At 33.2% G+C, this 12,946-nt stretch overlaps 2 protein-coding genes across 2 annotated transcripts; one reads left to right on the forward strand and one right to left on the reverse strand.

The window, feature by feature from the left end:
- Positions 1–867: 867 nt before the first annotated feature.
- LOC108377970 (uncharacterized) lies at positions 868–1,429 on the forward strand (the record flags this gene model as incomplete). The annotated part of the gene is made up of 1 exon (XM_017634271.1): positions 868–1,429. A coding segment is annotated over one exon (224 nt), but the record flags the coding sequence as incomplete, so codon positions are not given.
- A 2,663-nt stretch (positions 1,430–4,092) lies between these two features.
- Positions 4,093–4,807, reverse strand: LOC108377969 (uncharacterized). Its single transcript, XM_017634270.1, has 3 exons — positions 4,694–4,807; positions 4,521–4,638; positions 4,093–4,458 (listed from the first exon to the last, which is right to left on the reverse strand). Exons 1-3 carry the CDS (start codon positions 4,727–4,729, stop codon positions 4,244–4,246), a joined length of 369 nt encoding a protein of 122 aa, XP_017489759.1. The 5' UTR covers positions 4,730–4,807; the 3' UTR covers positions 4,093–4,243.
- Positions 4,808–12,946: the final 8,139 nt, after the last annotated feature.

A 12,946-nucleotide genomic window follows, 5' to 3' on the forward strand; every position in this document is an offset into this window, starting at 1 on the left:
TTCCTACCGCCCTTTTTGTAGCACCTGTGGTTTTGTTTTTTGGAATATTTAGGTAAAAGGTCCAAGCGTATGCGAAAACTGTTGAAAAGATATTTCTTTAATTTTTTGCACGAATTTTGCACAACTTTAGAAAATTGAATTAAGTTCTCATTTATCTTTCAGATCCTAGAGTTTAATCAAACAACGTTTCTCCTTTCAAAAAGGGTCGAAGAAATTGTCTAAACCGTTAGAGCTATAATAACTCCTGTTTTCGCCGAAAAAGCACCAATTTCCAGTCGTCATTTTAAGGCAGCTTAGACGAAGAACTTTCCTGTCGTGATTGTTAATATTCTGCAAATTTTAGATTTTTTTTATTAAAAAAAAAATTATAATATTAGAGCCATTCTTCTTCAATTTCGGTCCATTGTATTATTGCATTGATTTTGATAAAAATAAAGCCGCTTCGGTTACCACAAGTCCAAATATAAGCTCGGATTTCTGCAGAAAAAATATCCTTATTCAATTACGAGTATATAAAATATTGTGGCAAAAAAAAATATTTATTATCTTATATGTGTAAGGCCAACTATTTTCTTGAAGCAAGGTTTACTTTGCACGTTAAATACTTAAGTAGTAGTTCACAGACTTTGAGTCAGAATCTTAGTTAGTTGTTAGTTGGGTAAATTGTTAGGCCAATTTAATTTTGAAATTTCGAAGATGATCGGGCAAGTATTAGGCTAGTAGTAAATACAAAAAAGGATGGGAATTTATACAAAAATATTCATAAATAACTATTCTTAAAATATTAATGAAAATAAAAAAGCTACTTTTGTAAAGTTTTACTGCTAACTAAAATCTTTTTTTCTTTTTTTCTTTTTATTATTTTAGGACACATACTCAACTCGATTGTAGAGAAGCGTCTTAATGCGCTCATCTCGATTATTGGATGCGTTCTCTTTGTGATTTCTGGTGCTCTTATCATCGATGAATGGCATGATAACTCGAACTTCCTGGTCAAGGAACGCAAGCGAAATGCACTCGCAGCTGGTTCGTTGATGATCATTAATGGTGCAGTCTTCTTGTTGGATACACTCTCTATTTGCCGAACGTAAATGTCACACAACAATTTGTCTGATAAAATATGTAATACTTTTGCATAAACATACATATGTACATGCATACCTACATATATGTTAATGTTGCCGTACAGAGTAACACAAATACACATTTTACATAGTTTATAAATGTACATGTCTACATAACCACATAAATTCTTATACACACTTTCACACTCAATTGTTATTATATATACTCGCATACTACATATTTATTGCGCAAAAAAAAATTCTTATGAAAAAATCTCCATGCGAAAAATGTACTGGTATCGCTTTTGTGTCTGTCTTATTAGAATTAAATGCTTTTATATAAATACATACCTCCATACAATACACAAGCTGCGTTTTTTAAATTTACTACACTGAGAAGAAAAAGTTTATTTACGACAATTACAAGTTACCAAATCTTATGCTGAGAGAAACATATTTAGCTGAATGTTTTCTCAGTGTGGCGAGCAAGGAAAACTACGAGTTCAGCTTCATAACTCAGTGAAGGAAAACACAAATTTTAAAGGAGAAATGGAGTTTCGAAAAGATGTGGAAAAATTGAGAATATCATTAAAAATCATAGTGAAAGTTGGATACTGGGTTGAAGTTAAAAACTTGATAAATCTTACCACAAAGAAGTTTTTACATGTAATAAAATTTTTTTATATTTTTACATATTTCAGATTATGCATTTGTACCAAGATAGAAAAGTTTTGTGTATTTAAAAACTAACGAAAAACTGTGTGTATTAATTTTGTATAATTTGAATAAAAATTTAAATTTTTATCAAATAAAATAATAAAAATAGAATTTTGTATGGGTATAAATAATTAACAAAATGAAGGTTTACAGAATCTCACAGGGCGTCCGTCACTGCTGTCATTGAATAGTCAAAAAAGTATGGGTTAAATTTTGTTTGTGAAATTATTTAAAATAGCGCAGCTCCTTAAAAATGCAAGTATGTATAAGTATATAATTCACCATGTCAAAAATTGTTTTTTACATTTGTTTTTTTTTTTTCATTTCACTCGAGTCATCGCAATAGATTTTCTTCATGTTTTCCCTTGTCCTGCTTTATTCGTATTCGCTTATGTGAATTTGAATTTCTTCAGCATTTTATATTATTTACGTATAAATTCTTTATGATTTACTTCCATGATCATTGTAGCCGCCGCGAAGTGCCAGTGATTAAGGAGACAACGAAAAATACCTACGACTTGAATCGGTACTAATATAAGTTAAGGTGCTTTTGGACTGGAAAAATTGTTACTACTACAAATTAAATTATGTGATATTAGTTTTAATTTAGACTTTAAGCTGTTAAAACGTGAAATTAAAAAGTCATAATGCAGAGACTGTAAACAAAAGCTATTTTTGGATATTGAGAACAAAAAGATATAGTGAAAAATTATCGTACCGACCGCTTCGAAGGTACCTCTCTCGCTGTGGACTACGATTTGCTCTTGACTTAAAAAAAAAGTTTATTATTTTGAGCAAAAGTACCCATTACATCTTAATTTTTTTTTATTATTTTAATAAAAAAATACCTATAATTTCTTAATTTTTAATATATTATTTTTTTACGACAAAAATGAAAGACAAAGTTCACCTGATTACACAGGCCAACAAAATTTCAAAAAAAATTTGCGTCACAGAGAGTAAACGTTGACTTGTTTACAGCCAGTTTCACCAGCAATTTAAGTGGAAAATAAAATTTTATTTTCTGTCAGTTTCCATATAAAATTAAAAAATTAAAATAATTTTTCCCTTAAATTGCTTTCGTGAAATTGGCTGTTATGATATATTTTGACTTTAATGTGGCAGAATTCTAATTTTTGGTAATTTTAGGACATCTATAATGGAATAACGGGCTTTGGTAGAATCTTTTGAATAATGTGTAAAAAAGGCTAAACATTGCTCTTTTAGCACGAAAGATTAAAATTTGACAAGACGAAAACAAGTTAAAAAAAATATACACAGCGATTAGCTATAACATGAAATTTTCTTAGTTACATCAATTATATAAATAGGCAATAATGTTTCCTTTACACCCCTTTTACGGCTAAACTATACTTCTAAGGAATAAACAATTATTTATCATTAGAATGGTTGTGGTGAGTTGAGGTGTGGGGGTTAAGGTGTGGTGAGTTGAGGTGTGGTGAGAAAGTTGAGGTGTGGTGAATTAAGGTGTGGTGGGCTTAACAGGTATGGTGAGTTTAGGTGTGGTGAATTTAGTTGTGTTGAATTAAGGTGTGGGGAGTCATAAATTCACCACACCTAAATCCACCACCTTAATTCACCACACCTTAACTCACCACAACCAAATTCACCACACCTTAACTTTCTCACCACACCTTAATTCACCACAACCAAATTCACCACACCTAAAGTGAAAACGTTGGGTATTGGCTATGGCACTGAAATTGTGGCTAAAAACGCCATGCCTTCTTTCAATAGGGCCCAGGGAAACAAAAAGTTTGGACACTCATTGTCTAAAGAGAATTCTGAAGTTTGCCTTTTTCAAGCATTCAGACGCAAAATCCGGGATGGATAACACAAAATCCCATGTTAGAGGGTACATGTTTTTTATAAGGCATTACACGTAGACAGTGCTCTTAAAGGGGTTTCGAATAACGAGCATATATATGTATATTCTAAAAGGGCTTTATAAGACTACATGAAAACATATTCTATAAATCCCTTCTTTTAAACTTTTAAATCTCTATAAATTTTCTTCGTTTAGATTGGTTAATCAGTACTTATCAGTAAGCTATTAGTCTGCAACAAGCAAAGTTATATACTTCTATAAATTTTTATGTTTAGAGCGAGCGCTCTACAGTCATAACGTACTTTCTTTTTGAAGTTATATGTGTATTTATCAACCTCTTATGACCCTCTCTATTCCAAGAGGAAGTACTTTAACCCATGATAAAAATCATGATTTAACCAACTCTCTTCACATACACTTTTTTATACTCTAAAGGTTTCGATTTTATGATGAAAAAAACGTGTCTTCGCATGGAACGTCTGTATTTGTTTAATTTCGGAATCAAATAAATGTATTTATTAGCACCGTGCATCTAATCATTTCAAATATTCTGAATATTTGCAGTGAATTGAATGGCAAAACTATCTCAATACATATTTATGTACGCATGTCCTTAGGCCCTGCCGCCAGAGCTATTTTTAATTTCAAAAATGAAATCAACCAGAAAAACTACGCCATTACAAAAGAATAAAATTCCTGCGATTAGGCAGGTAACCCTCCCGTCACCATAATCAGGCATCGTGCCGATACTTATTCCGCCACAGATAATAAATAGAATAGCGCCAATTAACGTAAAGGCATGAGAATCTTGGAAGTCCATGAATTCAACTGTGAAGAAATGCATATTTAAAATATTTATGAAAAATCTTATTATTTAATATATAGCTTACGGGCCACTAGTACAGCGCAAATGATGACAAATCCAAGAACAGTACCGCACACTATCATCACCCTGTTTGCATATGCGCCCAGAACATACCAAATGACCAGTAGAACAACAGCTATTACCTAGGAGACCTAAATTTCGAATTTGGCACATGCGTAAAGGAGGCATTTCGCTCACCAGCTCCACGATCCGTAGTATTGTCTTCAGCTCCATAACTGTGTTTTAATCAAATTGACTTGCGATTGTATATGTATATAGTTATAAGTATGTAGTTATGTATTAGAAGTAAAAGTTATATATTATGGCATGATTCTATTATTGAATCACGATTTTATGGAATGAATGTGCAGAATCTATATGACAACTGAAAATAAAATATTTACAAGACTTGAAATTTTGATGTGAAAGTAGTGTTGGTTGAAGACAATTTTCATTCGGTTTGAAATGAATAAATAAATGGGGCCTCAGACATTTTCTGCTTACGCATTCGCTGTGAGCATTCCTCAGAACTTAACACATAGAGACCTCTTAAAAAGTGTTTGGGCCGCGCTTCTCCTAGAATTTGTGATGTGCATAGAGCGGCCTACAGTGTTACACCTCCTCCGAGTTGCAAGTAGTTTTTTTATGAGAAGTTTTTGCATAACAAAAGTAAATTTCGGATTATTTTGTTACCGATATTTTTATAAATTTTGTTATCGTGATTTTTATCGATTTTGTCACCGATGTTTTTATCGATTTTTTAATAGATTTTTGTTATCGATTTTGTTTTCGATTCTCTATCGATTTTGTTATAGATGTTTTTACCGATTTTATTATCGATTTTCTAATCGATTTTGCTACCAATATTATTATCGATTTTGCTATCGAATTTTTTATCGAATTTGTCATCGATCTTGTTATGGATATTTTTACCGGTTTTGTTATCGATATTTAGTTGGATGTTACTATCGATTTTGTTGTCGATAGAGTATGAAGATAAAGGAAAACAAAATAACATAATGCGAACGAACCGGGGTAGAGGTAGGGATCTAGATAGAAAAAAGACAAAAAATATAAGCTTAGGCAAAAGCAGATATATGTATGTATGTATATAGGTTGTGAGTAAAAATAGATATGTGACGTAAGTTTCACTTCTCCAGTGTGGCCCAGGCGGCGCACTTACTTTTGTTTTATAAAGCAATCGCATTTATCGCTAGTATATTTCAGGACGAATGGATAAGCGGTTTTGCAAAACGACGATACGCGGTTTTGTACTTTAAACGACGAGATATATGTATGTATGTTTGTAGAACTTACGGCCAGTTTAAACTTAGATCACGTAAATTCTGTTCATATTTAACATCTGGCTGACATTTGATTGGCTAATCTTAGTTTAATTTACCAAAATGGTCTTCCTCGCAGCCTTATTTGACTTTAGTTCGCGCATGTATACCTTAGTCTAGATAAGCGTATGCAGTACAATATATCCCATAAACTGATGCTGAAATTTCATCCGCCATAATCCTTGACAAAATATTGCTATAAAATTCTTAAGATTTTAAGATATTATTAAATACAAGCCGTCTCTTTTAACCATTTCTTATCTGCTTTCGAAAAATAAACATTTTTTATGTAAATTAACTACATATACATACATATATGTATGTCTAGACGTCACTTAAGTTGGCCTGGAAGATACGAGTAAATACTTTGATTAGAGTAATTGTTAATGAAATCCCTTGCCATGGATGTCACTGCAAGCCACCCACTATCTAATAATTTTTTTCGCATATATTTACATAAAGCTTATCGTTCGTTTAAAAAAATCGAAGGCATTGTATATTTAATATTGCAATTTACTCAACTAAAAGTTCAAGTAAATAAAAAGTCAAGATATGATAAAGTGTATGTATGTATGTAATATCATTTCCTTTCATTGTCAAGTTGACTCAGCGAGTAAATTGTTCACGTCATAGATATAGATTGTAAAATGTAAAGAAAAACAAACTACCCCTGGCTTACTGTCAAGTAAAAAATACGTACTTACATACACATAGGTATATTTATATAGTGCTTAGCATAACTATACGGCACTCACCTCGTCTAAAGTTTTGCCTACTTTTTTAATTTTTTTTATAAAAATATAGTTTATTCTTCATATAGATCTAAGTTTTAAGCTTTGTGCAATAAAAAAAATATCAGCAAACTTTCGTAAAAATTTCGAGCTTTTTAATTGGATTTCGTAGAAATATTTTAAGTACACAGTTTTGTAGCTCATTCAATTGTAATACAAAAAAATACAAGCTAGAAGTACTTGGGGCTTACCGTTGAGCTTTGGCATTTTTTTTTTGTTGACTATGGTCTGCCATTTGCTTCCTTACGAAGTATGTACGTAAGCACTATATTTGTATGGTCAAATGTTATTTTCGTAAAATTTTCTTCGTATTTAGATATGCAGACATATCCTTTGACATCGTCTGCCCGCTTTAGCTGCAATTCCTGTAGCTTGTTGTAGCCTTTTGAAACCCTTATTGTTTTTTTCATGCAACCCTCATGCAAGCTCGACTACAACTAACCCAGTCAAATGATTCGAAGTTTTCCTGAACACTATATAGGATCATATATGTAAGTATGTATGTATTTATCCCCGAGGAAGTTAGACTATTGGCGGACTAACCAAAGTCATACCAACCTATTCACCTAAGCTCTTTTATTCCATAATTGTTGGATGGATTTGTAGGCAGGAAAAAAGTGGACTGCTTACTTAGGGAAATCTTCTTACCTTGCTATCAATGAAGGCCCAAACATATTCTTCTTATTTGACGTTAAAACCGTTGTTTGCATAGGGGCGCGACCAAAAAAAACGGTCTTCACATGTTTTTTATGAGTAAAGCTCGTAGAATTCGCCATACCATTTTATTTGGTAGCCGTCGCCCCCGCGAACAGTGTCTTAAATGTAATGGAAAATTGCTCTCGAAAACACTCAAAGCCATTTTATGTTTATTCGACATCGTCCGTGTTTCTGCACTTGCACTTTGTCTTGTCCTCGTCCATCGCTAGGACAACTCCTCTCGCCTTCGTATTTTAGTAAGAGAAGGCTGCGCTAACAACTTTTGGGGTTGACTCCGACGAAGTCAATATCATTGGCCTACGCTAGCAGTATCGTGCTTTTTTGATAAGTACTGCTGCGGTTCGTATGGCCAGAACGTATTTTCTTTTCCAACATAGAATTGAAGAAATCGCACGAGAGTGAATCGCCTCGTCTAAGGCCTCGTTTGATATCAAACGATGCGCAGGGGTCCTAACCAGTTTGGATAAAGCTTAACATGACTTGTTATAACCGTATTAAATAGTATTGCGGCGATCGGAAATTTAGATATGACGTCATAGAGGCAGTTTATTTTCGAGCTAAGCTAAAGGGGCTTTAAAGCCGACGAAAGCCTGGTGTGTGTCGATTTGAATATCTAGTGGTTCTTACAGGATTCTAAGCACGTTGAAAATCTGGTCAATGTTGGACCAGCCCATACTGATAAGGGCTAATCACACAATATCGACGATACACCCTTATGAACAATATCAAGAAGGCTTATTTTGCGATAATTGGCGCAAACACTGGTATCTCCTTCTTCCTTCTTGTCAATTGGAAAAGGTACCCTGACATTCCATTCTTGGCTGTAAAAAGCTTAGCCGGCAGTCCGTCGGCTCTAGGGGCTTTTTTTTTGTTTTTATGCAACACTATTGCTGTTATCCTTTTGTATGGCCCAGGCTCTTCTTCGTCAAACGCACCACCTGTGTCGCTATTCAAAATCGTTGATAAGTGTTTTTTTCATATCTCAAATGCACTCTGGACGTTCGTTACTCGATTTCAATCTTCATCTTATCATTAACCAGCCCCGATTCATTTGATTGCTGCCATATTTTCGTATCAAATTCCTGCTTGCCACGTCTTTCTGTTTCTCTTTTCAACTCCATAAAAATATGTCTCTCTTCACTCATCAGGTATCGCTCAATGATCGCGCAAGCTATAATTATTTATCCGCAGCGGCGACAGGGCACTCTTCGTCATACCATATGGTATGAAAGTTCCACATGTTGCTATTTAAATATTTTGGGTATGCAGTTTTGTAGCCAATTAAATTTTAGTAGGTTAAAGTGCTAATTTCAAGACGCTAGAAAATCGCGTTGATTTTGAATCATTTTTTTTTTTTGGCTGACGGTGTTGCGCATTTTCTTCCACATAAAATATGCTCGACAATTTCATTTGTATGGGAGAAAATGCCTGGCAACATCTGCAAAAAAAAAATTATTAAAAATCAACGTGATTTTCTAGCGTCTTGAAATTTGCACTTTAACCTATTAAAATTTAATTAGCTACAAAACTGCACACCCAAAGTTATAAATAAAAGTTTAAAATTTTTGGGTGCAAATGTTAAAGTTTGTTGAATTTTCATAATTTTTGGACAAAGTTGGAAATGTGGATTTATGTGGCACTGGTTAGGTAAAGTGCTAAACTTTTATAAAAAAATATAAACATTAAATAAACAAAAGAAAAATTGCCAAAACTAGTCAAAATTTCGCTTGACTTAATCGGCTGACCACAAGTGTACATATATACCCTGCAGGGAAACCGCGCACTAGTGAATCAAATTTCTAGTTCCGTACTAGTTCTTTATCGCCAAAAAGGAACTAGTCCTATAGGAACTAGAACCCCACTAGTCCAAAATTGGCGAAAAGTGTTACTTTTAAAAAACTAATTTTTTTCAGTTTTTTCACCACAAATCTATATCTAAAGTGACGAATTTAGAAATGGTTCGGAACTATAGAAAAAGGGATGCAGAACGAACTAGATCTTATTTGTCGAATTTAGAACTAGTTCGGAACTATCGAATAAGGGATGCAGCGGGGAGCTTTTTTTCGTTCAAATACGCTTCTTTTCTGTGCTTCGCAGATGCTTTTTCATAGCTTGGTAATACAAAACTAAAATTTGTGTTAACATTTCAACATCTTGGGGCCGTCTGGAATCTGAGAAATAACAGCGAACACCTCTGCAAAATCAGCTACAGCTAAAGGTATGTAAACGTACATTTCTTACAATTATTCAAATAAATTTCATTTCAAATTGAAAACACATTCATTCCAAAATAACTTAAAATCGCACACACTCAAGAACCAAAAAGTTTGAAAAATCATGATACATTTTTCTTTCGTCTGTCGATTTTAGAACTGGTTCGGAACTATAGAATTTAGGACTAGTTCGGAACTATCGAAAAAGGGATGCAGTGGGGGGCAATTGACACTTCCTAGGACATTGCCATGTTAAATTCGCCAGTTGCTTGCGTGCAAAAGAGATTTATCGCGAATCAGTACTGGGTCTAAATGTACTAGAAGCGCACCAGTTCAGAACTAGAGATTTTCTCCACAGGGTACGAATGCATGCACACACCTACATACATACATACACATATACATGATTATGAAGCAGCTGTCTTGCTGCTATCTGATTTTCGTAAGATTTAGTACTTAAATGAACTGCAGACAAAGCTCTGGAATATTTAAAAGTCAAAATATCTGCAAAAATACTTATGTATAATTTTACCGGCATTACTGCTACCACTGCAAACATACATACTTACATACATACTTACATACATACATATATGCTGAAACTATAAATATCAATTTTATTTTGTATACATTCTATATTTTTTAACGCATTAATACATACATATCCATTTAAACGAACATACATATACTTATGAACATACTACATACTTAATTTTACATATATCGTCGTTTTAAGTACAAAACCGCATATCAACCAAATGCAAAACCGTGTATGTGAGGTTGCATAAATTATTTTCTAGAGAGTAAAAAAATTCATATTTCAAAATGGTTCTCTTTTTTTTAAAGCAATCGCATTTGTGGCTAGTATATTTTTGGCAGCAAATGTCAGTTACGCGGTTTTGCAGAATGACGATACGCGCTTTTGTACTTTAAACGACGATATGTTTCTTGTTAGATTGGCTTATCAGGTGTGCGCTACTGTCACTCCATGTTTGGCTTTATCTACGAGTATGAATTCATTCTTTTTTTGCACATCAATTCTCTTTTTGTTTTAGAGAAATCGAGAAATCACCTGATTAAACATTTGTGTTAACGCTTTCAGTGCAAAAAAATATGCATAAGTACGTATGTATGTACTCACGTACATATGTACATAATAGACAGTGGCGGATTTGCAGTCTGGTCCAGCCTAGGCCCTGCCCCATCTCCCATTATTTAGGTACCACATATGTATGAATTAACCTTTTTGTCGACTTTTATCGAAATATATTATCGATAAAATAACACCGAAACTTGTATTGCTTACTGCTAACATATGTCGTTTTATACCAGGTATGCCCAGCGTTGACAAAATTTTTGTACTTGGTTATGGAGTTCTGCCAGCGCTGGGCATGGCTGTCGTTGAACTTTACTTTTGACCACATTAATACGTTAAAATGTACGTGAAACAAATTTTCGGGTATCTACCAGCCAAGGTCTTTAATATCGTCGCTGGAATAATGAAATAGTGTAACCTGAAAAGTATAGTTTTGAGAAAAACGAGTTGGAAGTTTTTATAAACCATTACAAAACATACAAATACAATTTAGTTTTTCGTGAATAAATTAGTGAGCCAAAAAGATATTTAAGAAAACTAAAGATTTATCTAATAGATTAAAGGATTGTCTATACAATGGTGGAATTATCGAATAATAGTGTATGTGGCATTTACACTGTTTCTTTATTCGAGCGACGATATGATCTCTCATTTTTGAAATTCCAAAGAACGGTCCGTATCTAATGACCTTCCCAAAAAATTCCTTCCCTTATAATGTATATATATTTAGTTAGATCGGTATGAATTTCGAAAAGATGAGTAAGGCTAATTAGAGCTATTTTCAAACTAAAGTTTTAACAAATTTCCTTCGATTTACACTCATATTTTAATACTACAAAAAATTGGGTATAAGTTAACAAAATTCGACTTTTCGTACAGGTGGGAGTCCTTTTCAAAAATGTTTTTAAACTAAAATCTCTTTCGTCTAGCATTATGATATATATTTCAATTAGCTGATGAATTAGGTTGAACTTGATTTTTCAAATACGTGGCAATCCTTCTAAATAAGTATCAGAAATAAAGCCCTTTCCAACCGCATTGCGATTGATACCCAGCTTTTAGTAATTCATCTAACCAATTTAATAATTTAAATGTAGCTTTCTAAACACGTGGTAACCCTCTGCAAAAAATTTAGGAACTAATACTTTCCCTAATAACCATGCCCTATTTTTCGAAATTAACTTTTTGATGCAAAATTGTTCTAAATACACCCCACAACGCATCACCTGATAAAATATTATAGATGCGGTATTTTTAAATCCGACCTTTGGCATAAGTAAGATGCTTTTGAATAATCCTGTTTATGCTAAATTCATCAGTTTGGAAATTTTTGATAATATATTCATAAAATTACATAAGAGAAATGTTGTTACCGATTTCTCACCACGACAATAAATAGGCGAGTCGCCAATATGCTGTCATTAGCTATTTTTCATGTTTTGCATTGTGGGTACATATTGATAAGCCCGTAAGTCTGTAGAGCTCAGAGTCAATTTGACTGTGTTGTTTTTTTTTTTATAAAAGTATTTATAAAAGTATTTTTCCAGCTCCATTTTGCAATTTTGTCGAGAAAATGCGAATTTATTTTAGTAAACGAATGTCTGTATTTATCGGCCAATATTATCGACGTCAATACCAATAATGCGTTAAGTGATTCAATTTGTTAAAGATCAAATGCAAAAACGTATAGTTATTTTAATAAGTAGTTAACAACTTTATCTATTGTATCTAGAGACTCCACTACTACCGCTTGAATATAACATCTGCCACTGTTACTGCTACCGTCTCTTGTACATACGTAAATGTTAATGATAACAGCATGGTGGCTTCCCCAAACAAACATGTATGTTTTTGTTTTAGATAAGAAAGGAAATTATATTTTTATAGTTGGTTTTGGTATATAATTTACGTGCGGTACGTTAATACAAACAAAATGCATCGAATGAACTTCCAAAGAAATGCGATTTGTTTGTTCAAAAATCTTAAAAATAATTATGTAAAACAATACTTACCGTTACAAATTTTATAATAAGTCTTTGGGGGTATATAAGTACATATGTACATACTTAGTATGAATGTATTACACACTCTTATATAGGCTATTTACAAATGAAAGTCGTGGTTCGACACCACGGTGTTGTTGGTAATCTTTGTGAGGTGTGTCTTACTGCGCCACAGTTTTTAGTAATCATCAAACGGGGCAGGGAGGATTTGTCGTGATTATCTGTAGCTTTAATATGAAACCGGTCTCTGTGTACTCACGCCGCAAGAATGAAACTGTTGCGTAACAA

The sequence above is a fragment of the Rhagoletis zephyria genome, unplaced genomic scaffold (assembly GCF_001687245.7).
Source record: "Rhagoletis zephyria isolate East Lansing unplaced genomic scaffold, Rhagoletis_zephyria_1.1 Rzeph_scaffold_13075, whole genome shotgun sequence".
Taxonomy (NCBI): domain Eukaryota; kingdom Metazoa; phylum Arthropoda; class Insecta; order Diptera; family Tephritidae; genus Rhagoletis; species Rhagoletis zephyria.

Bases quoted from the DNA above. Each gene is read 5' to 3' on its own strand.
- LOC108377969 (XM_017634270.1), bottom strand. From the start codon at position 4,729: ATGGAGCTGAAGACAATACTACGGATCGTGGAGCTG. The intron at 4,639-4,693 runs GTGAGCGAAATG...TAGGTCTCCTAG, and splicing joins TACTACGGATCGTGGAGCTG to GTAATAGCTGTTGTTCTACT. The intron at 4,459-4,520 runs GTAAGCTATATA...ATTTCTTCACAG, and splicing joins TTGCGCTGTACTAGTGGCCC to TTGAATTCATGGACTTCCAA.